The sequence below is a fragment of the Somniosus microcephalus genome, chromosome 6, assembly GCF_052327205.1.
Source record: "Somniosus microcephalus isolate GS21.2 chromosome 6, FLI_Smic_1.0, whole genome shotgun sequence".
In the NCBI taxonomy this organism is placed as follows: Eukaryota; Metazoa; Chordata; class Chondrichthyes; order Squaliformes; family Somniosidae; genus Somniosus; species Somniosus microcephalus.
Window position 1 is genome coordinate 9118233 of NC_140992.1, and position 25560 is coordinate 9143792.

General features: G+C 47.3%; 1 protein-coding gene across 1 annotated transcript in view; it reads right to left on the reverse strand.

Moving 5' to 3' along the window:
• Positions 1–5955: 5955 nt before the first annotated feature.
• il1rap (interleukin 1 receptor accessory protein) overlaps positions 5956–25560 on the reverse strand; it is a 101489-nt gene continuing 81884 nt past the window's right edge. Inside the window, exons 11-13 of the mRNA XM_085989692.1 lie at positions 23921–24064; positions 21086–21229; positions 5956–7591 (exon numbers count right to left, since the gene is read on the reverse strand). Coding sequence (XP_085845818.1) covers positions 6909–7591; positions 21086–21229; positions 23921–24064 — 971 coding nt within the window. The 3' untranslated portion in view covers positions 5956–6908. The remainder of the gene's footprint in view (positions 7592–21085; positions 21230–23920; positions 24065–25560) is intronic.

The window sequence follows — 25560 nt, forward strand, 5'->3', positions numbered from 1 at the left end:
TGATGGGGCGGTATTGGGGTATGTTAGGGAGGTATGGAAGTTAGAGCTTTTCAGCAGAGTTCACACTTTTCCCAGATAATGTTGCTAAACACAATTTAAACTGATAAAATGTAACTGTGAGCTCGGCCAATAATAGTGGTAAGTTTTGTAATTTTTATTCACTATTTCTGTATTACATTACAAACCTTATTTCCAGCACTAGGTTTCTCAGTTTCGTGAGAATCCAAGATGCCAGGCAAAAGGATTTTCAAAAAATACTTGGAGCGATTCCTTGGTTCCTCCTCTCCGTGTTATTACAGGCGTTTCTAACCCATGGCCCATTATTTGTTGCATGTGAATTACACAGAATATCCAGCACAGAAACAGGCCATTCGGCCCCACCAGTCTGGGCTGGTGTTTCTGCTCCACCCGAGTCTCCTCCCATTCCATCTCCCTCACCTCAGCCTTTCAGCATATCTTTCTACCCCCTGTTCTCTCATGTACTCGTCTAGTTTCCTTTTGAAAGCATTTAAGTGATTCGTCTTCCTGTGGTAGCGAGATCCACATTCTAAAGAGATTCTCCTTATTTCCCTGTAAAGAAAGAAAGTCTTGCATTTCTATAGCGCCTTTCACATCTCAAAGCGCTTTACAGCCAATGAAACACATTTTGAAGTGTAGTCACTGTTGTAATGTGGGAAACGCGGCAGCCAATTTGCACACAGCAAGCTCCCACAAACAGCAAAGTGATAAAGGACCAGATAATCTGTTTTTTTGTTATGTTGGTTGAGGGATAAATATTGGCCCAGGACACCGGGGAGAACTCCCCTGCTCTTCTTCACAATAGTGGCCGCGGGATCTTTTACGTCCACCTGAGAGAGCAGACGGGGCCACGGTTTAACATCTCATCCGAAAAACGGCATCTCCGACAGTGCAGCACTCCCTCAGCACTGCACTGGGAGTGTCGGCCTAGCTTTATGTGCTCAAGTCTCTGGAGCGGGACTCGAACCCACACCCTTCTGACTCAGAGGCGAGAGTGCTGCCCACTGAGCCACAGCAGATTTATTAGCGACTATCTTGTATTTATGGCCCCTAGTGGAAACATTCTCTTCACACCTACCCTGTCCAACACATTCATCATTTTGAAGACCTCGATCAGGTCACCTCCATGTCTTCTCTTTTCTAAAGAAAACGGCCCCAACCAATGTTCCCTTTAAGCTGCGTGGCGGTCTGTAGCTCCCGCGCAGCCGGCACACCGGATTTTAAATAGGAAAAAAACGCCCATGCGCGGGAATTTGAATTTGCCTCGCAGCCTGTTAAAGGGACCGCGCACCCAAAATAACATAAAGGAACCATTGACCCCAACCTGTTCAATTTTTCCTGATAGATGTAATCGCTCAGTTCTGGTACTATCCTTCTAAATCTTCTTTGCACTTTTCTAGTGCTTCTAAAGTCCTTTTTACAGAACTGTGCACAGTACTCCAAGTGCGGCCTGACCAGGGCCCTAGACAAGTTTAACTACACTGCTTTAGAATTCTATACCCCTAGAAATAAACCCCAGTGCTTTGTTAACGTTCTTCATTGCTTTGCTGACCTGCGACGCTGCTTTTAATGATTTGTTCACCTGTATCCCGAGCTCCCTTTGCTCTTCTACCCCACTCAGTTTCTTATTTGCTAAGGTGTCGGTGCAGTTTCTGTTTTTCCTATCAAAGTGCATCACCTCAATGTTAAATAACAACAGAAAGTGCTGGAAACACTCAGCAGGTCGGGCAGCATCGAGGAGAGGAGAAACAGAGTCAACGTCTCAGGTCGACCCCTTCGTCAGAACTGGGAAAGGGTTCGGGAGGAGAGATTTTTAAGCAGGGGCCGGGCGGAGGGGAGGAAAGAACCATGTTAAAATTCATTTGTCGCTTAACTGCCCAGTCTGCAAGTTTGCTAATGTCTTCTTGCATTATGCTGCAATTCTGCCTCAGTGTTAGCTGTAACCCTCAGTTTGGTATCATCTGCAAATTTTGAGAGAGTTACTTGCTCCAATATTCAAATCAGTAATGTAAATTATATTTAATTTAAGTGGCCCCAGCACTGATCCTTGTGGAACACCGCTTTCTACCTTGCTCCAGTCTAACTGCCCTTTACCAATACAGGGAGGAGGGGAGGAAAGAACAAAGGGAGGGACTGTGATAGGAGAGATTAAAAGACAAAAGGGATGATGGTGCAAGGCAAAAGGAGATGGTAATGTGACAAGTTAAGAAACAAAAGATGGGTCGAGAGGAGGTGTAAATGGCGATGGCCGAATCAACAGCTGCCATGTGACAAAAAAAAGAGAAAAAAATGGATTGTGGCCGAAATCATGGTCTGAAATTGTTGAACTCGATGTTGAGTCCGGAAGGCTGTAAAGTGCCGAATCGAAAGTTGAGGTGCTGTTCCTCGAGTTTACATTGAGCTTCGTTGGAACAGTGTAAGAGGCCGAGGATCGAGAGATCAGAGTGGGAGTGGAGCGGAGAATTAAAGTGACAGGCGACCGGCAGTGGTCAGAGTGGGAGTGGAGCGGAGAATTAAAGTGACAGGCGACCGGCAGTGGTCAGAGTGGGAGTGGAGCGGAGAATTAAAGTGACAGGCGACCGGCAGTGGTCAGAGTGGGAGTGGAGCGGAGAATTAAAGTGACAGGCGACCGGCAGTGGTCAGAGTGGGAGTGGAGCGGAGAATTAAAGTGACAGGCGACCGGCAGTGGTCAGAGTGGGAGTGGAGCGGAGAATTAAAGTGACAGGCGACCGGCAGTGGTCAGAGTGGGAGTGGAGCGGAGAATTAAAGTGACAGGCGACCGGCAGTGGTCAGAGTGGGAGTGGAGCGGAGAATTAAAGTGACAGGCGACCGGCAGTGGTCAGAGTGGGAGTGGAGCGGAGAATTAAAGTGACAGGCGACCGGCAGTGGTCAGAGTGGGAGTGGAGTGGAGAATTAAAGTGACAGGCGACCGGCAGTGGTCAGAGTGGGAGTGGAGCGGAGAATTAAAGTGACAGGCGACCGGCAGTGGTCAGAGTGGGAGTGGAGTGGAGAATTAAAGTGACAGGCGACCGGCAGTGGTCAGAGTGGGAGTGGAGCGGAGAATTAAAGTGACAGGCGACCGGCAGTGGTCAGAGTGGGAGTGGAGCGGAGAATTAAAGTGACAGGCGACCGGAACCTCGGGGTCACGCTTAACGGAAGCGTTCCACAAAGTGGTCCCCCAATCTGTTGTTATTTCTGATTTCCAGCATCCGCAGTATTTTGCTATTGTAGCATTTCAGGTCGATGACCCTTCGTCAAGAACTCCACATGAGCCTACCCTGTGGTACTTTATCGTTTGAAAATACGGACTTTGAATGAGCTGTCTATACTTCCTAATAGTTTTGCCATTAGCAGTTTATATATCCTCACTTTTACTTGGTGCATTCCATACTGCTTCAGCTGTGATTTGTTGCTATTTTATGCATACAAAATCTTAGCCAATCACGTGGAAATGTGACCCATAAATTTGCATATAGCTGCGTGTGACGCCCTGAAAAAGAGCAATGCGCAAAAATGCACGTTAGAAACAAGTCACATCTATCACATTTCAAAGCATTTTTAAAACGAGAAAGTCCAGGGAACGTCAAGCCATGCTGGTTTATTCGGAGCTGGAGAATTTAAAAGCACCCGCCAACCCGCACATTTCGCTGGCACACAGTAATTAATGGCAGCAGTTTGACTTTGTGGCCGCGTTGGGAGAGGCTGGGTTACAGACTGTTGCACCTCAGCAGCAGAATAATACATTGCGGATGGTATAGGGAAAAGGGAAGAGTAGGATGGGATAGAGGGGGTACAGGAAGGAGGTACAGGTGGGATAGGAGGGGTACAGGGACCAGGTAAGGGTGAGATAGAGGGGGTATAGGGATCAGGCAAGGGGGTTACAGGAAAAAGTTAAGATTTCACAGGTAGGATTAGCGGATAAAAGATTGAAGAATCTCCAACTGATGCCCAACCAGTGTCACATGCAGTTTCAGAATATGCGATGATGCCACAATAGTCTAAGAAAAACGTTCCAATTATCTGTTATTCCGAACCATCGCTCCTTGCCGAGGATGGGTTTTTCCCTCCAAGTCACACACCATCCTGACTTGGAAGTATATCGGCCGTTCCTTCATCGTCGCTGGGTCAAAATCCTGGAACTCCCTCCCTAACAGCACTGTGGGAGTACCTTCACCACACGGACTGCAGCGGTTCAAGAAGGCGGCTCACCACCACCTTCTCAAGGGCGACTAGGGATGGGCAATAAATGCTGGCCTTGCCAGTGACACCCACATCCCATAAGCAAAAAAAATGTAGAAAACACGGAACCAATACAGCGAGCAGTCAAATTAACATTGAATGTGCTCACTACGTCATCATCACTCCTCACACGGTCCTCTCCGACTCACTAACCCCAACTGCCAGAGCGATGTTCTTCAAAACAAAAGACAATCCCAGTTTTAAACTCCACAATAACTGCTTGTAACACAAGGCATTTTGTTATAGAATGTACAGCACAGAAACAGGCCATTCGGCCCAACTGGTCCGTGCCGGTGTTTCTGCTCCACATGAGCCTCCTCCCACCCCCTCTTCATCTCACCCCATCAGCATAACCTTGTATTCCCTTCTCCCTCACGTGTTTATCCAGCTTCCCCTTAAATGTATCGATACTATTCGCTTCAACCACTCCCTGTGGTAGCGAGTTCCACATTCTCACTACTCTCTGGGTAAAGAAGTTTCTCCTGAATTCCCGATTGGATTTATTAGTGACTCTTATATTTATGGCCCCTAGTCCTGGTCTCGCCCACAAGTGGAAACATCTTCTCCACGTCTACCCTATCAAACCCTCTCATAATCTTAAAGACCTCCATCAGGTTAAGCAATATTATCTAAATGGAACAATTTAAAGAGGTAGCAGGAAACAGAGGCAACCTGGGGGGTTTACATAGAAATATTTGATGTTGAAATAACCAATACTTCGAAGCAGTTTTAACTTTGAATGTTTTGTAAAGTATAATTTTAATTGTAAAGTATAATTTTAATGAGTATTAACCGGGGGCAAAAAGGGTTAAATTATGAGGACAGGTTGCAGAGACTGGGCTTGTATTCCCTCGACTATAGAAGATTAACGGGTGATTTAATTGAGGTGTAAAGGATTTGATTGAGTCGATAGAGAGAAACTATTTCCTCTGGTGGGGGGAAGTCCAGAACAAGGGGGCAGAACCTTAAAATTAGAGCCAGGCCGTTCAGGGGTGATGTCAGGAAGCACGTCTTCACACAAAGGGTGGTGGAAATCTGGAACTCTCTCCCCACCCCCCCCCCCCCCCCAAAAAGCTGTAGAGGCTGAGGGTCAATTGAAAATATCAAGACTGAGATCGATAGATTTTGTGTAAGGGGTATGGAGTAAAGGCAGGTAAATGGAGTTGAAGTACAGATCAGTCAGGGTCTAATTGAACAGGACTCCAACAGGCTCGAGGGGCAGAATAGAATAAAATTATAGAAACTTACAGTGGAGAAGGAGGCCATTCGGCCCATCATGCCTGTGCCGGCTCTTTGAAAGAGCTCTCCAATTTAATCCCACTCCCCAGCTTTCTCCACATAACCCTGCAAATTAATCCTCTTCAAGTACACGTCCAATTGCCTTTTGAAGGTTCCTGCGGAATCTGATCCCACCACACTTTCAGGTAACACGTTCTAGGTCCTAACAACCCTCTGTGTGAAGAAATTTCTCCTCATTTCCCTTCTAGTTCTTTTGCCAAATATTTTAAATCTATGGTCTCTGGTTACCGCACCTGGAATACTGCATACAGTTTTGGTGTCCATACTTAAGAAAGGACATACTTGCTCTCGAGTCAGTACAAAGAAGGTTCACTCGGTTAATCCCGGGGATGAGGGGATGGACATATGAGGAGAGGTTGAGTAGATTGGGACTCTACTCATTGGAGTTCAGAAGAATGAGAGGCGATCTTATTGAAACATATAAGATTGTGAAGGGGTTGGATCGGGTGGATGCGGGGAGGATGTTCCCGATGATGGGTGAAACTAGAACTAGGGGGCATAGTCTTAGAATAAGGGGCTGCTCTTTCAAAACTGAGATGAGGAGGAACTACTTCACTCAGAGGGTGGTAGGTCCATGGAATATGCTGCCCCAAAAAGCTGTCGAAGCTACATCATTACATAAATTTAAAACAGAAATAGACAGTTTCCTAGAAGTAAAAGGGAATTAAGGGTTACGGGGAGCGGGCAGGAATTTGGACATGAGTCTAGGTTCGGATCGGTCATGGCCCTGTGGGTAGCGGAGCGGGCCCAGGGGCCGTGTAGCCTGATCCTGCTCCTATTTCGTGTGTCTAATTCTGTTAGATTCAGGAGATGGTTCTGTGATAGTGGATTGGCAGTTAGGATCAGATCAGCCATGATCTTATTGAATGGCGGAGCAGGCTCGAGGGCCCGATTGGTCTACTCCTGCTCCTATTTCTTATGTTCTTATGTTGCCAGAAGAAACAATTTCTTCCTAATTGCTCTATCAAAACCCCTCATGATTTTGAGCACCTCTATTAAGTTTCCCCTTAACTTTCTCTGCTATAAAGGAGGACAATCCTAGCTTCTCCAGTCTCTCCAAGTAACGGAAGTCAATCATCCCTCGTGTCAGCCTAGCAAACCTCCTCCATGCCCTCTCCAATGGCCCACTCCTGTTCCTATACGAGGAGGCTCGAGGGGCTGAACGGCCTACTGCTGTTGCTATGGTGATCTCCGACCGCCTGGTACCAGTGAGGAGCATCCTGCTGACCTGAGGAGCCATGTTGGGGAACGAGCACGGGATGGAGGGTTGGCCGGTTGCTTGACAACGTGCAAGGGGGCAACGATGTAATTAAAGAAAAAAGGCAGAGAGGCCTGAGCTCTTCCAGTTCACTTTAAAGAACGTAAAGGTCATTGTTATTGGACAGGTCTGCGCTATAATATCTGTAATTTAGTGGCAGGCTGTTGGGAGGAACGTTGGGAGCAGGCCTGGCTTGTATTGTAGTCCTGTTAACTCTGCCGCTTTTCAAGGCGGGTTTGCAGACTTGCGTCTTCCAGCAGGGCGGCCTGCTGCCCGGTCTGAAGCACTCCGCTACTTTGTCGTTATTGCAGTACCTCACGCACAGCCGGCACTGCATGTCGGGGCTCACTCGTTGCGTGGGCCTAGGCTGAGGCCTAGTCTTGGCCTGGGCGATGGGTTCAGCTCTGGCCGGCGGTCTCGCCGTGGCGGCAGCATCATCAGACAGGGTGGAGCAGCTGTCTGTCCGGCCGGCGGTCAGGGTCCTGGGCGGCAAGGCTAGCCGCAGCACCTTCCAGAACCTGGAGTTGGTCTCCCTGGATCGGTCCCCTTTCCACTTGACGTAGGAGGCGGCTTGCCGGAGGCGGAGTAGCTCGCGGTTCAGGCGCCGGGTGGGTTTGTATTCGACGATGATGATCTCGGTGAGGCCGTGACGCTGGCAGGTGGAGCCGGCCTTCAGCTCCAGCAGGGAGACGCTCCTCTCCATCAGGTAATCGGGGCTCAGCACGATGATCATCCGCCGGCTCCGCTCAACGAAGCTGAAGACTCCTTCGACCACATCTGGGAGGAAGAAACCATCCAGGGCGGAGGGCCGGGGGGGGGGGGGGGGAAGCAGGGGGAAAAGACAACCAGTCCGGGAATGGGAGGGAGGGGAAAGAGGCAGAATCGGTCCAGGGATGGGGAGGAGGGAAGAGGGAGAACAATCACAAAGCAAGAAATATTAACACTTCACATTGACACGACTTTACAATTAATGCCTGTAGGACTGAATGAAATTTGCATGAAAGCAAAATCCTGCTCTCTGTCCCGGAAAATCGCGGGCTGGGACTGTGCAATTTCGGGGCATGTGCTCCCAGCCTGTTCCAGGAGTGGCGCAGCATTACAGTTACTCCGTGAAGTCCAGAGTGAGGAAAGGCCATTCAGCCCATTGATCCCAGTCCATCCAGTGACACCGATTCTCTCACGGACATTCCACCCACACCACCTTCTGGTCTCCTACATTAAAGGAACATTAATTTGCTTCCCCAATATTACTACACAGAAAGAGGTCATGCGGCCCAACTGGCCTATGCTGATGTTGATGCTCCCCACACAAACCTCCTCTCACTCTATCAGCGTATCCTTCTATTCCTTTCTCCCTCATATACTTCTCCTTAAATGCATCTATGCTATTCACCTCAACCACTCTTTGTGGTAACGAGTTCCACATTCTACATAGAAACGTAGAGAAATAGGAGCAGGAGTCGGCCATTCGGCCCTTCGAGCCTGCTCCGCCATTCAATGTGATCATGGCTGATCCTCCATCTCAATACCATATTCCTGCTCTCTCCCCATACCCCTTGATGCCTTTTGTGTCTAGAAATCTATCTATCTCCTTCTTAAATATATTCAGTGACTTGGCCTCCACAGCCTTCTGTGGTAGAGAATTCCACAGGTTCACCACTCTGGGTAAAAAGTTTCTCCTGAATTCCCTATTGGATTTATTAGTGACTATCTTATATTTATGGCCCTTAGTTCTGGTCTTCCCCACAAGTGAAAACATCTTCTCTACATCTACCCTATCAAACGCTTTCATAATTTTAATTTTAAAAACCTTTATCAGGTCAACTCTCAATGTTCCCTTTTCTAGAGAATAGAGCCCCAGCCTGTTCCGTCTGATAGCTGTGCCCTCTCAGTTCGGATTTCATCCTTGTAAATCTTTTTTTTGCACGTTCTCAAATGTTTCTATATGCTTTTTGTAATATGGAGATCAGAACTGTGCACAGTACTCCAAGTGTGGTCTAACCAAGAGGTTAGATACAAGTTGAACATAACTTTTGAATTCTATCTGTCTAGGAATGAACCAGAGTGCTTGGTTTGCACTTTTTATGGTTGTTGACCTGCATCGCTACTTTTAGTTATTTATGAATCTGTACCCCTAGATCCCTTTGCTCCTCTACCACCTTTAGACTCTTATTTTCCCAAGGACAGTCCACCATCCAGTTACCACATCAGTTATCCCCTAACGGAGAGCAGCAAGGTTAGCCTAAATAGATTTTGTAGAACATTGTACACCAGCCGGAATAGTGTCTCCGTGAGGAAGGGACAGCACCCATACACCTGTGCCCACCGTGACGCAATCTGCCATCTCCCGCTGCTCTTTGGGGTAGGGGTTCCAACCCTCCAGGAATATCCTGGAGTCTCCAGGAACTGAAGATTAATCCCCCAGACACCGCTGTGAGCAACTCGGAGAGAAAGATTATAGGGGCGTTACAAATATTATATCTTTGTCAATGTGAATTTTCAATTATTAGTTATAAAGGTACTGAGTCGAAGGGGTTGTTTTATCAGGAAAGGTTGAGCAGGTTGGGCCTATACTCATTGGAGTTTAGAAGAATGAGAGGTGATCTTATTGAAACATATAAGATTCTGAAGGGGGATTGACAGGGTAAATGCTGAGAGGATGTTTCCCCTTGTGGGGGAATCTAGAACTAGGGGGCATAATTTCAGAATAAGGGGGCGCCCATTTAAAACAGAAATGAGGAGGAATTTCTTCTCTCAGGGGGTCGGGAATCTTTGGAATTCTCTATCCCAGAGAGCTGTGGAGGCCGAGTCATTGAATATATTCAAGGCGGAGATCGACAGATATTTGAAAAACAGGGGAGTCGAGGGTTATGGGGAGTGGGCAGGAAAGTGGAGTGGGGGTCAATGATCAGCCATGATCTCATTGAATGGCGGAGCAGGCTTGAGGGGCCGAATGGCCGACTCCTGCTCCTATTTCTTATGTTCTTATATTGGAGGGGGGGGGGGTGGGAAAGTCTACTTGATTGCTCGACTGACAGTTAAGAATCATCCAATGAAGAGTCTGTTCGCTTTGCAATTGGCTGTGGGAAGGCGTGGCGCCGTGAGGATGGACGCACCGAGCGTCCAATAGGGGGAGTGCGGGGGCGGGGCGGTTGGAGGCCGGAGGGCCGGAGGGAAAATCTGTTGGGTTGCCAACTTTGGGGAGAGATGTGAGCCTGGATCAGATATCCGTGATCTGCAGGCTGCATAGACTGGGCAACATAGAAACATAGAAGATAGGAGCAGGAGTAGGCCATTCGGCCCTTCGAGCCTGCTCCGCCATTCAATGAGATCATGGCTGATCATCCAAATTCAGTACCCTGTCCCTGCCTTCTCCCCATATCCCTTGATCCCTTTAGCCTTAAGAAATATATCTAACTCTTTCTTGAATATATTTAATGAACTGGCCTCCACCGCCCTCTGTGGCAGAGAATTCCACAGGTTCACCGCTCGCTGGGTGAAGAAATTCCTCCTCATTGCAGTCCTAAATGTCCTACCCCTTATCCTTAGACTATGACCCCTGGTTCTGGACTCCCCAACCATCGGGAACATCCTTCCAGCATCTAGTCTGTCCAGGCCTGACAGAATTTTATAGGTTTCGATGAGATCCCCTCTCAATCTTCTAAACTCCAGTGAGTATAAGCCCAATCGACCCAATCTCTCCTCATACGTCATTCCTGCCATCCCAGGTATCAGCCTGGTGAATCTTTGCTGCACTCCTTCCATGGCAAGAACGTCCTTCCTCAGATAAGGCGACCAAAACTGCACACAATACTCAAGGTGCGGTCTCACCAAGGCCCTGTACAACTGTAGCAAGACATCCTTGTTCTTGTACTCGAACCCTCTTGCTACGAAGGCCAACATACCATTTGCCTTCTTAACCGCCTGCTGTACCTGCATGCTTACCTTCAGCGACTGGTGCACAAGAACACCCAGGTTTCTTTGCACTTCCCCTTCTCCCAATCTATTGCCATTCAAATAATAATGTGCCTTCCTGTTTTTGCCACCAAAGTGGAGAACCTCACATTTATCCCCATTATAGTGCATTTGCCATGTTTCTGCCCAATCACCTAACCTGTCCAAATCGTACTGAAGTTTCATGACATCCTCCTTGCAGCATACCCTCCCACCCAGCTTTGTGTCGTCTGCAAATTTGGAGATATTACATCCAATTCCCTCGCCCCGATCATTAATATATATTGTGAAAATCTGGGGTCCTAGGACCGATCCTTGCGGTACCCCACTAGGACCGATCCTTGCGGTACCCCACTAGTCACTGCCTGCCACTCGGAAAATGACCCGTTTATTCCAACTCTTTGCTTTCTGTCCGCCAACCAGTTCTCTATCCAAGTCAATACCTTGCCCCCAATCCCATGTGCCTTAATTTTGCACGCTAATCTCTTATGCGGGACCTTATCGAAAGCCTTCTGAAAGTCCAAATACACCACATCCACTGGCTCTCCCTTATCTATTTTACCAGTTAGAAGGTGGAGGGGGTGGGGGTACATAAGAACATAAGACGTAGGAGCAGGAGTTGGTCATTCGGCCCCTCGAGCCTACTCCGCCATTCACAGAATCACAGAAACCCCACAGTGCAGATAGAGGCCATTTCGACCCATCGAGCCTGCACCGACACATATCCCACCCGATCCCCGTAACCCCTACACCAACACATATCCCACCCTATCCCTGTAACCCCACATATTTAATCCCCCTAACACTAAGGGTCAATTTTATCATAGCCAATCAACCTAACCCGCACATCTTTGGACTGTGGGAGGAAACCGGAGCGCCCGGAGAAAACCCACGCAAACACGGGGAGAATGTGCAAACTCCACACAGACAGTCGCCCGAGGCCGGATTCGAACCCGGGTCTCTGGCGCTGTGAGGCAACAGTGCTAACCACTATGCCACCGTGCTGATCTGATGACTGATCTGATCTTGATCTGAACTCCACTTCCCTGCCCGCTCCCCGTAACCCTCGACTCCCTTACCGTTCAAAAATCTTCGGGAAGAAACGGAGCGCACTTCATTTCCTGTACAACAGGAAGTAGCAAAACTGCAACTTTGGCAACCACAACAGGAAGTCCTTGTAACTGATCACCAGCTGAAAGCAAACTACAGAGCAGCTTATCGCATTGAAACTGCTCAAAGTGCTTCACAGAGTGAATTAGATTAGATAAAGAATATTGCAATTCAGAAAGTGCCTTATTGTATCTCAGAAACATTGCAAAGAGCTTCAAATAAAATGAATTAAAATGCAGTGACCGTTGTATAGCCAGCCCAGCAGTAACTTATATCACAGATTAGTACAGCACAGGAGGAGGCCATTCGGCCCATTAAGTCCGTGCCGGCTCTTTTGAAGAGCAATCCAGTTAGTCCCACTCCCCCGCTCTTTCCCCATAGCCCTGCAATTTTTCTCGTTCAAGTATTTATCCAAATCCCCTTTTGAAGGCTACTATTGAATCTGTGTCCACCGCCCTATCAGGCAGCGCATTCCAAATCCTAACCACTCGCTGCGTAAAAAAGGTTTTCCTCATGTTGCCTCTGGCTCTTATGCCAATCAACTTACATTGTGCGGTGTTGTCCAATAAGTTAGCCACATGTGGCTAATTGGGAACCCAGATGTGACTAACTGCATTTCTGATTAGTAAATAAAAAATGAGTAATCGACACAGTTTTTGGACCTGTGATCACAATATTCATATTCACACGGCGTATGCTTATGAACTTTAAACTTTTTGTGCGTTTGTTGATAAAATGTTGAACGTGAGCATTTTTAAAAAATCGTTGAGCGCTTTACTGAACCACACTGTTTGCAACCTTGGTGTCATATTTATCCCTGAGATGAGCTTCCAACCACATATCTGCGCCATTACTAAGACCGCCTATTTCCACCTCCGTAACCATGGCCCGACCCTGCCCCTGCCTCAGTTCATCCGCTGCCGAAACCCTCATCCATGCCTTTGGCTATCCCAACGCATTCCTGGCCGGCCTCTCACGTTCTACCCGACATAAACTTGAGGTCATCCAGAACTCTGCTGCCTGTGTCCTAACTCGCACCAAGTCCCGTTCATCCATCCCCCCTCTGCTCGCTGACCTACATTGGCTCCCGGTTAAGCAACATCTTGATTTTAAAATTCTCATCCTTGTTTTCAAATCCCTCCATGGCCTCACTCCTCCCTATCTCTGTAACCTCTCCCAGCCCCACAACCCTCCGAGATCTCTACACTCCTCCAATTTTGGCCTATTGAGCATCCCAGATTTTAATCACTCCACCATTGGCGGCCGTGCCTTCAGCTGCCCAGACCCTAAGCTCTGGAATTCCCTCCCTAAACCTCTCCACCTCTCTCTCCTCCTTTAAAATGCTCCTTTAAACCCAACCTCTCTGACCAAACTTTTGGTCACCTGTCCTAATATCTTATGTGGCTCGTTGTTAGAAATCAGGGGTGTTCAAAATGTAATTGCAAAATACTGCGGATGCTGGAAATCTGAAATAACAGAAAATGCTGGAAATACTCAGCAGGCTGCTGCCTGGCCTGCTGAGTATTTCCAGCATTTTCTGGTGTTCAAAATGTATATGGTTTTGCAGATAAAACTGACGCGAGTAATGCTGTATTTACATGATTGTATTAGAACTAGAAACAGAAAGTCTCTCGGACTAGTATTAGAATAATTAGATAGATGCGTAGAATCTGCCTGTGTTTTGGTTCCCTGCGGATGTTATAACATTCTACAGTGTGACAGTCATAAATAATCTTGTTTTCAAGTTAAGATTTCAACCTTATTTATGTTTCTCTAATTTGACCAACCAAGGTCCAACGTTATATTTCTTCCATTACTGCTAATATCCATCTTATAATGCTAATTTAGGATTCTGACTTTGTTTAACAAAACTGCTTTAAAATGCATAAGTTAACCAGTGTATTAGAATAGAATAGAAGATACTTTGGGAATTTAATGATTCATTCCATGGTATAATAGTCTGATAACGAAATAGTTCGTTTTGCATAGCTAAAGCTGCAAGAACAGTATGGACATAAATAACTGATAACAAGCAGTTACGAACATCTGATGGCCAAGAATGGCATGTCTGACTCCAAACTAGGGAGGATAGAGACAAAGAGAGATAAGACACGAATTCCAAAGGAAGAACCTTCAGAAAGATTAAACAATAAGACAAACTGGATGAAGAAGTGAGAACCCCCCCCTTTTGGGGAGGGCTTTCACCCAAGAACCAAGACAAAGAACTTGATGCCCCATTGGGTGAGGAGGTTTTAGAGGAACCTCTATAGGTTAAATGGTCTCGTCAATAACTCCTAAAAAGAGAATAAAAGTAACCCTGAGTGCTTGCCCACACATACGGTGGAGGGGAGAGCCAAAGAGAAGTTGGGCTGGTCGAACGCTCTTTTGAGAGTGATCCCACACTCACCATCAGAAGTTCTAGAGAGAGAGAGAGAGAGAGAGAGAGAGAGAGAGAGAGGGAGGGAGAGGCCAGAAGCCAGAGAACTGTTCACGCACGCCAGCCATCTGTCTGATCGGGACCGGTACTAGCTGCTTGTCACGGTCGTATGTTTTTGCTGTATAACTAGCATGTTATATTCCATCTTAAATCTCTGATTAAACGCGATATACCCACCATATTGGTTTGCAGTCGATCCTGATTATTTGAAAGACTAGAGATAAGCTACTAATTGGCCTAATCTCTACAATATGGTGACCGCGGCAGGACCTTCGTATCAATTTTTGTTTGATAGTCGCTCCTGTGAAGCACTTTGGAATGATGTTAAAGGCGCTATATAAATGAAAGTTATTGAATGGTGCTAGACATTGCATCTGGTTCCATACGCCTGAATTTTTCTAAAAAGTTCCTCAAGAGATACCTTATTTAACTCCTTCTGAAAATCTACATGCGCTTACATCTACTGCATTCCCTTCATCCATCCACGCTCCAAAAAAAAAATTTAATTTGTAAAACACAACTTGCCTTTAGATTTCACGAGATATTCATTTGGGTTCAGTATCACTAGTCTCTCCCATAGGCGGATCGAGAGTTTACCTCGACTGAACAATATCTAATCCTATGATGGTGTGACTCTGCGCCATAACAATGAAAACTGCCTGTTATATAAACTAATATTGTAATCTCATACACGCACTCCTCCAATTAGTTGAACCAATGAACAATTTAGTGAAATGAGGTCAAATGTAAAAATCGACCAACTGGTTTATTTTACAATTGTTAAGTGAACGAGCAGAGTAACATTTATAGTAAGCCTCAAATTCAGTATCACCGCCTCGTACCAAATAAAATAACAAACACGCCACACTGCCGTCTTTCGGATGAGACATTAAACCGTGGCCCCGTCTGCCCCCTCAGGTGGATGCAAGAGAGCCCACGGCCAATATTTCTCCCTCAATCAACATCACTAAAAAACAGATTATCTGGTCATTATCACATTGCTGTTTGTGGGAGCTTGCTGTGTGCAAATTGGCTGCCGTGTTTCCTGTATTATAACAGTGACTACACCTCAAAAGTGTTTCATTGGCTGTAAAGTGATTTGGAATGTCTGGTGGTCGTGAAAAGCACTGTAGAAATGCAAGTCTTTATTTTCTTTACTGTCCCCGTTACTACCCTAGTGGGGGGGGTTGGGTGGAGCTAGTAAATGTGATGGGCATATCCCATCCCATCCCATCCCAATGAAGGTATGTGTGAATGCTGTGTGATAAGAGTCCCACCAATCATCACAATGTCTACTGTCCCTGCGCAGTATCGTGGGATAGTTTTGATGTGTCCCTACACATTGACGGGGTAGACCCAGGGTCGAGGCTGTTGGCTTTGCATGCTGTGGGTAAGGACATGGGAGCAATCGGAAGGCAAGGTGGGGAAGTTTATGAGCAACTTTGCAACTTCACTCTGAACTATTACTGGTGTGAGCTATTGTGTTAATGCGTTACAATTTAGAATTGGGTGCCGGGAGGATCGATCATGATGGCTGCATTTTGGTGAAACATGAATGGGCATTTCAGTCAGAGATGGTTCTGGGATCTGATCAGTTCAATCATCAAGCTGAAGGGGATCTGATTGGCTGGTTGGATTTCTAGGCTGTGACTGGATGAAAAGCAAATGTAGACCAGATGACAGAGAGTTATTTGTTTGTACAGAGGGTTCTCAACAGCTGGATTGAGGTTTGAGGTCGGGACACTGGATTCATCTACGAAACAGCTGGATGTTGTACTGGGAATTCTGGGAGGATGAGGCCAAATGTCCTGGTCAATACTTATCCCTCAATCAACGTAACAAAAACAGATGATCTGGTCATTATCACATTGCTGTTTGTGGGAGCTTGCTGAGCGCAAATTGGCTGCTGCATTTCCTACAACAGTGACTACAATTCGAAAAAAAAAAGTTCTTCATTGGCTGTAAAGCGCTTTGGGACATCCGGTGGTCATGAAAGGCATTGTATAAATGCAAGTCTGTCTTTCTTTCTTTGTCAAACCAACGATACTGCAAAGGGACAGTAGACTTTGTGATGATTGGTGGGACTCTATCACATAGCATTCACACAGGCGCAAGACCTTCATTGGGATGGGATGGGATGTGCCCATCACATTTACTAGGTCCACCCACCCATCCCATCCCACCAAGCTGTCTATCATGAAGAGATGACCTGCAACTTTGCTCCTTTTACTTGGCACCTGATTTGTTCCATTCGAGAACCTCAAAGGAGCATTGTCTACAGGAAGAAATGTTTAAAAAAGAGTTAATGTTCAATAAAGTATTGCGGATTTGGCTTCTCTTGTAGAGTCCTCAGAATCTGTATACACGCCGCTTGATCTTTGTTCGTGGGTATTAAGACACTTGCTGGCAACCGAACAGCTCTCTGAAACAGATAGACTAGGCAAGTCCCCGTCCTGCACGACCAAATCAATTTTTTTGTAGACTAGCCTCGCATTCTTTCGGATGTCTGTGCTTTTCTTCTTGCGGGAAGGGTGACACGAAGCTGCTTCCAAAACCGGCTGCTCAGATCCTGCGACCTTTCCCCTTTCCACTTGATGGTCGTCATCACCGTCTTCAGCCTTTTCAGCTCGGCCATGTGGCTGACCTTCCTCACTGGGATGAACTCCACCAGTATAACTCTGATCTGGCCAGTGCTGGTCATGCGCTCGGTGCCAGCCTTCAGCTCTAACAGTGCCTGCGTACCATTTACCAGGTAATTCGGACTCAGCACCACTACCAGCCTCCTGCTTTTCCAGATACAGGCCAACGTCTCATCTGTGATAACTAAGAAATGAAAGATGGAGATGTTAGGGGAGGAAGATGATGATCAATGGTCAACATTCACAATGGACACGGTCAAACCTACGCTACCCTCCCGCGTTGTAGTGTTATGTTAAACTTGCATCGAGCCTTGGTTGGACCACACTTGGAGTAATGTGCACAGATCTGGTCTCTGTATTATAAAAAAGGATATAGCGGCAGTGGAGAAGGTGCAAACAAGATTTACAAGGACAATACCAGAAACTGAGAGGATACACTCATCAGGAAAAGCTGAATAGGCTGGGGCACTTTTCTCTAGAAAAAAGAGAGAATGCTGAGGGGTGATCTGATGGAGATCTTTAAGATAACGAAAGGGTTTGATAGGGTAGACGTGGAGGGAGAAAATGTTTCCACTTGGGGGAGTCCAAAACTAGAGGTCATAAATACAAGATCATCACTAATGGCTCATATTTTGCATTGAGATTAGGTGAGGCCATCAGCGCTCACTGTTATTATGGAGTAAATCGGACAGCAACTTCCAGTGTCCGCACATGCGCAGTTAAATGCTGAAATCCAGAAGTTGTGTTCCGAGTTACCTGGCTCCTTCACAGGCTGCGCTATAACAGAACCTCGCTGATAAACGCAGCATTGAAATCAATGCAATGGCGTGAAGTTGGGGTACTTACCCACTAAACACGGCAGAAATAGTTAGGACTGGTGCAAGTGAATTTTTATCATGTTAAGTCATAATTATTGTCAAACATACTCTCTGGCCCTGAAAATTAAATTTTCCAAGTGTGGAGTCTCATTCCTTACTTTTTGTCTGTCTCTTTTATCTTTCTGTCTTAATCCCATCTTTCTTTCCCAATCTTTAGTTTACTTTCTGTACATGATTTAAATCTACTTTATACGTCCTGGTTTAGACTCACACCAGGAGATCCCTGATCAGATCCCCGACCAGATGACCAATCAGATGCCCGATGACAGCAAGTCTCCGCTTCGAAGCCCATGAAAATTCTGTGGGCAACTGTCGGCGCCATGAACGGCGAGCGCAGTGAACGGCGAGCGCAGTGAACGGTGAGCGCCGTTCCTTCATCACTGACCACAAAATCCAGGCCAATAAATCCAATGGGGAATTCAGGAGAAACTTCTTTACCCAGAGAGTGGTGAGAACGTGGAACTCGCTCCCACAGGGAGTGGTTGAGGCGAATACCACAGATGCATTTAAGGGAAAGCTCGATAAACACACAAGGGAGAAAGGCGTCAATGGTTCGATAGGATCAGATGAAGGGGGAGATGAAGAGGGGGGTGGGAGGAGGCGCGTGTGGAGCATAAACATCGGCATGGCCCAGTTGGGCTTGATGTCTAGGGCAGTCACTCTCACCTCGCCTCTAGAATTCAGCTCTTTTGTCCATGTTTGGACCAAGGCTGTAATGAGGTCTGGAGCCAAGTGGTCTTGCCAGAACCCAAACTGAGCATCAGTGAAGCAGGTTATTGGTGAGTAAGTGCTGCTTGATAGCACTGTCGATGACACCTTCCATCACTTTGCTGACAATCGAGAGTAGACTGATGCGGTGGTAATTGGCCGGGTTGGCTTTTTGTGGATTTCTCCCGGTAGATGCCAGTGTTGTAGCTGTGCTGGAACAGCTTTGGCTAGCGGCGTGGCTAGTTCTGGAGCACAAGTCTTCAGCACGACAGCCGGGATGTTGTCGGGGCCCACAGCCTTTGCTGTATCCAGTGTGCTCAGCCGTTTCTTGCTATCACGTGGAGTGAATCGAATTGGCTGAAGACTGGCCTCTGTGATGGTGGGGACCTCAGGAGTAGGCCGATATGGATCATCCACTCGGCACTTCTGGCTGAAGATGGTTGCAAACGCTTCAGCCTTGTCTTTTGCACTCACGTGCTGTGCTGGGCTCCACCATCATTGAGGATGCGGATGTTCATGGAGCCTCCTCCTCCCGTTAATTGTTTAATGGTTCACCACCATTCATGACAGGACTGCAGAGCTTTGCTCTGATCCGTTGGTTGTGGAATCACTTAGCTCTGTCTATAGCATGCTGTTTACGATGTTTAGCATGCATCTAAGTCCTGTGTTGTAACTTCACCACTGCGTGATACTCCCTCCCAAAGAGCCAGTCCAAGAGAAACAACTGGACTCATCCCAGCTCGGGCAAGTGGCTGGGATTGAAACTCTCAGCCAGCATGTAGCAAAGTCGGTGCCACAATCAATAGGTTAATGAGATACCTTTACATCAAATGAAAAGAACCAACGTTCAACAAGTAATTTGTCTTCCTGATTTCCCCCTCGAGTGCTAAGGGACCAGCATCCCACCAGCACCTTGCCCAAGCTATTAGCCTAGACTAGAGAGAGAGACAGTCAGATGAACACGCTCTTGAAGAACCTAGCCTGATCCAGTAATTACCCAACATACTCGGCACCTTGAGCCTGCTCCGCCATTCAATATCATGGCTGATCTGATTACTCCACATTCCTGCCTACCCCCAATAAACTTTCACCCCTTGCTTATCAAGAATCTATCTACCTCTGCCTTAAAAATATTCAAAGACTCTGCTTCCACCGCCCTCTGAGGAAGAGAGTTCCAAAGACTCACGAACCTCAGAGAAAACATTTCTCCTCATCTCTGTCTTAAATGGGTGACCCCTTATTGTTAAACAGTGACCCCTCGTTCTAGATTCTCCCACAAGAGGAAACATCCTCTCCACATCCACCCTCAGGATCTTATATGTATCAATCAAGTCACCTCTTAATCTTCTAAACTCCAGCGGATACAAGCCTAGCCTGTCCAACCTTTCCCCATAATACAATATCCTTACATACAAATTGTCGAGCAGGGTCATTGACTAGCAGTTGTGAGTATGATCAGCCATGATCAGTTGTACAGGGCCTTGGTGAGACCACACCTTGAGTATTGTGTGCAGCTTTGGTCGCCTTATCTGAGGAAGGATGTTCTTGCCATGGAGGGAGTGCAGCGAACATTCACCAGACTGATTCCTGGGATGGCAGGAATGACGTATGAAGAGAGATTGGATCGATTGGGCTTGTATTCGCTAGAGTTTAGAAGAATGAGAGGGGATCCCACTGAAACTTATAACATTCTAACAGGACTAGACAGACTAGATGCAGGAAGGATGTTCCCGATGGCGGGGGAGTCCAGAACCAGGGGTCACAGTCTAAGGATAATGGGTAAGCCATTTAGGACGGAGATGAGGAGGAATTTCTTCATCCAGAGAGTGGTGAACCTGTGGAATTCTCTACCACAGAAGGCAGTTGAGGCCAATTCATTAAATATATTCAAGAAGGAGTTGGATATATTTCTTAAGGCTAAAGGGATCAAGGGATATGGGGCGAAAGCAGGGACAGGGCACTGAGTTTGGATGATCAGCCATGATCTCATTAAATGGCGGAACAGGCTCGAGGGGCTGAAAGGCCTACTCCTGTTTCTATTTTCCTGTGTTCCAGGTGCCCTGTACGATTTATCGCCTCCCCGGGTGCTGAGGCCAATTGCATTGGCATCGTTACAGCCCAGGTGACTAACTCAGCACAGGCAAGGGAGCAAACTTGGCGCCTTCTTGCAAGGGGAATGCTTTTAACCAGCAGGTCCAAGAGGGAGGCGGAGAGGATGAAGCATTCAATGAGTGAAAGCTGAGCATCGCAATCCAAGAAGATGCAATGTTCAGTTCTCTACCTGCCTCGATCTAGTTTGCCTCAGTGTGGTCAGCACTGTGAGTGCCGCAACACCTTGGGTTCGGGAAGTGGGGGGGGAGGTGGAATTCAAAGAGGGCTTTTATTCCTGATCGCAATTCAGTCAGTCACTGCCTTCGGGAAGCTCCCCGAGTGGGAGTCAACACCTTCAGGCGATAGAAAAGTGAGGGAAAGTAGGGAGGAAATGACAAAGGTGACCTTAAAGAGGACAGTGAGCAGCCCCCACTCTGCTCACGCTCGTACATACTTCCACCAGGCAAGCTGTCCCGGTCGTAGATGCAGACTTTGTATCCATATTCGTTTTCCAGAACGGATCGCAGCGTCATCAGGACGAACTCCTCCTCCTCGGCATTCCTCGCGTACGACACGTAGACATCGTATTCCTTCCCATCTGGAAATCACAAAAAAAGAGGCAGAGAGAAAGATTTTAATGCTTTGGTGCGAATGCCTTGTGTTGCCTTCCCTGCCTGTGCCTGTACCAGTTGTGTACACGGGGTATGGCAACGTACTGGTTAGGTTACTGGACTAGTAATCCAGAGGGGATTGAAGAATGAGAGAGCTCCCTGAGGGTTCAACACAGCAAAGGGACTCGGGTTCAATCAGCCCAGACAGTGGTCAGGAAGGGGGCCATGACTGACTTTAACGCCCCTGGGTTAGGGAGAGGAAAGAACCAGCTAAGCCCATCATCATCGGGTCATGCTGATAAGTGTACACATGCGTGCGGACACTAGGGGTGGACAGGTTCTGGGTTGCTGTGGTCAACAGTCTTTCCAACCACTACGTGAAGAACCATCTCTTGGGTGAGTTATGGGAAGGTGCGGAGTCTCAGCGAGGAGTCAACACCTTCGAGAAGGGAAAAGGAATGGAGAATGTTTTTAATATAAATTAATTGAAAAGCACGAGAGTCAAGACCGGGAGCTCAACGTAGAATCATAGAATGGTTACAGCACAGGAGGCGGCCATTTGGCCCGTCGAGCCCGTGTCGGCCCTCTGCAAGAGCAATTCAGCTAATCCCAATCCCCCGACCTTTCGCCTTTGGTTCTTCTGCCAATCACCTTAAATCTATGTCCTCTGGTTCTCGACCCTTCTGCCAATGGGAACAGTTTCGCTCTATCTACTCTGTCCAGACCCCTCATGATTTTGAACACCTCTATCAAATCTCCTCTCAATCTTCTCTGCTCCAAGGAGAACAACCCCAGCTTCTCCAGTCTATCCACGTAACTGAAGTCCCTCATTCCTGGAATCATTCTTGTAAATCTTTTCTGCACCCCCTCTAAGGCCTTCACATCCTTCCTAAAGTGCAGTGCCCAAAATTGGACACAATACTCCAGTTGAGGCCGAACCAGTGTTTTATAAAGGTTCATCATAACTTCCTTGCTTTTGTACTCTATACCTCTATTTATAAAGCCCAGGCTCCCGTATGCTTTTTTAACCACTTTCGCAACCTGTCCTGCCACCTTCAATGATTTGTGCACATATACCCCCGGGTCTCTCCGTTCCTGCACCCTCTTTAGAATTGTACCCTTTAATTTATATTGTGTCTCCTCGTTCTTCCTACAATAATGTATCACTTCCCACTTTCCTAAGTTAAACTTCATCTGCCGCGTATCCGCCCATTTCACCAGCCTGTCTATGTCTTCCTGAAGTCTATCACTATCCTCCTCACTGTTAACTACACTTCCAAGTTTTGTGTCAGCCGTAAATTTTGAAATTGTGCCCTGTACACCCAAGTCCAAGTCATTAATATATATCAAGAAAAGCAGTGGTCCTAGAACCGACCCCTGGGGAACACCACCACCTTCCTCCAGTCTGAAAAACAACCGTTCACCACTACTCTCTGTTTCCTGTCACTTAGCCAGTTTCGTATCCATGCTGCCACTGTCCCTTTTATTCCATGGGCTTCAACTTTGCTGGCAAGCCTATTATGTGGCACTTTATAAAACACCTTTTGGAAATCCATGTTCACCACATCAAGCGCATTGCCCTCATCAACCCTCTCTGTTACCTCATCAAAAAATTCAATCAAGTTAGTTAAACACGATTTGTCTTTAACAAATCCATGCTGACTTCCCTTAACTATACACACTTGTCCAAGTGACTGTTAATTTTATCCCTGATTATCGTTTTCTAAAAGCTCCCCCACCACCGAGGTTAAGCTGACAGGCCTGTAGTTGTTGGGTTTATCCTTACATCCTTTATTGAACAAGGGCGATCATGCTGATAAAAGACAGACAGAAAGACTTGCATTTCTACAGCGTCTTTCATGACCAGCGGCTGTCCCAAAGTGCTTTAAAGCGTAGTCACTGTTGTAATGTAGGAAACGTGGCAGACAATTTGTGCAGAGCAAGCTCCCACAAACAGCAATGTGATAATGACCAGATAATCTGTTTTTAGTGATGTTGATTGAGGGATAAATATTGACCAGGACACCGGGGAGAACTCCCCTGCTCTTCGAAATATTTCCACAGGATCTTTTAAGTCCATCTGAGAGAGCAGACGGGTCCTCGGTTTAACGATTAATCCAAAAGACGGCTCCTCAGACAGTGCAGCACTCCCGCAGTCCTGCAGTGGGAGTGTCAGCCTAGATTTTTGTGCTCAAGTCCCCGGGGTGGGCTTGAACCCATGACCTTCTGACTCAGGCAAGAGTGCTACCCACTGAGCCACGGCCGACACAACGTGCGATAAGTGCACACGTACGTGGACACAAGGGGAGGACAGGCTCTGGGTTGCTGTGGTCAACAGTCTGCGAACAACTACAAGAACAACCATCACCTGGGTGAGTTACTGGAAGGTGCTGAGCGCCAGCGAGGGAAGGGGGTTGGAGGAGGGGGGCGGGGGGGAAAGGGGGTGGTGGGGAGAGAATGTTTTTAATATAAATTAATTGAAAAGTACGTGAGTCAAGTCCAGGGGGCTCAATGCAAGCAACTTCAGCTTGGACACCGCATTGGCGACGGTCGTTTCATGTGGAATTGGACACTCGTTTCCTGGATCCACCTTTATGGGAATTCTGAACTTTTCAATAAAGGGGAAATAAAGTCAAACAGTACAGCTCGTCCACCGTTAAACGTCAGGATTCCCTCACCTCCTAGTGTTTCATCGGTCCCGAAGTACAGTCGGTAAAGTAATATGATCTCGATCCACCAGAAGTGGTAGATGATGATTGAAGCGACCAGAATCAGCAGCGTAACCCCTAACGCACAGCCAAGTTCAATCACATAACTGGGAGCTGGGGGAGGGCGGAGGAAAAACAACAACATTGTTAGAAGGAAAATAAAATAATGTAAAGCACAAAAATATCTTTCCTTTGTAGAGCACCTGTTACATCATCAGGCCATCCAAAAGGTCTTGGCAACCAACAAATGTAGTCAGCTATGTAGAGAGTGTTGGGGTACCGGTGGGTAGAGAGTCTTGGGGTGCCGGTGGGTAGAGAATGTTGGGGTGCCAGTGGGTAGAGAATGTTGGGGTGCCGGTGGGTAGAGAATGTTGGGGTGCCGGTGGGTAGAGAGTCGGGGGTGCCGGTGGGTAGAGTCGGGGGTGCCGGTGGGTAGAGAGTGTTGGCGTACCGGTGGGTAGAGAGTCGGGGGTGCCGGTGGGTAGAGAGTGTTGGGGTACCGGTGGGTAGAGAGTCGGGGGTGCCGGTGGGTAGAGAGTGTTGGGGTACCGGTGGGTAGAGAGTGTTGGGGTACCGGTGGGTAGAGAGTCAGGGGTGCCGGTGGGTAGAGAATGTTGGGGTACTGGTGGGTAGAGTGTGTTGGGGTGCCGGTGGGTAGAGAGTCGGGGGTGCCAGTGGGTAGAAAGTGTTGGGGTGCCGGTGGGTAGAGAGTCGGGGGTGCCAGTGGGTAGAAAGTGTTGGGGTACTGGTGGGTAGAGTGTGTTGGGGTACTGGTGGGTAGAGTGTGTTGGGGTGCCGGTGGGTAGAGAATGTTGGGGTGCCGGTGGGTAGAGAGTCGGGGATACTAGACGGTGAACACTGATGTGTGCAATGCCATTTCCTCATCAATCTCTCATGTTCATCTAACGCCATTCTGCACCCAGCATCCACCACACAAACCTTCCTGGCACAGTTCCCAGGGAGATTTTACCTGTTTTCTTAAAGTGACTGCTGTCAGTACACCGACTTTCCCTAAAGACCCAATCAACTGCTAACTGCCCTAATATCTTTGTAATTGACCCTAACTCTCTCGGCAAAAGCCGCAGCCAATTTGCGCACAGAAAAATCTCTCAAACACCAAGTGGCCGATTAATCTTTTTCTTGGCCTTTTTGGTTGAGGAAGAGATATTGGCCAAGACACCAGGAGATTGGCTCGATCTTCAATCAGTGCCACGGAATCTCTATGGTCCATCTGAGCAGGTAGTCGGGGCCTCAGTTTACTGGGAAAAAAAAATACCATCAACAATGGGATGCTGGCCTTCAGCGCTGCATTGGAGTGTCAGCCTAGATACTGTGCACGTGTCCTGGAGAGCGGCTCAAACCCACAACCTCCACCGCAGAACGAGAGTGCTACCAACTGAGCCAAGCTGACACTTTAGGTAGAAAAGGGCTAACAGACAATTACAAAGATATTAGGGCAGTTAGCAGTTGATTGGGTCTTTAGGGAAAGTCGGTGTACTGACAGCAGTCACTTTAAGAAAACAGGTAAAATCTCCCTGGGAACCGTGCCAGGAAGGTTTGTGTGGTGGATGCTGGGTGCAGAATGGCGTTAGATGAAAGATGAGGAAATG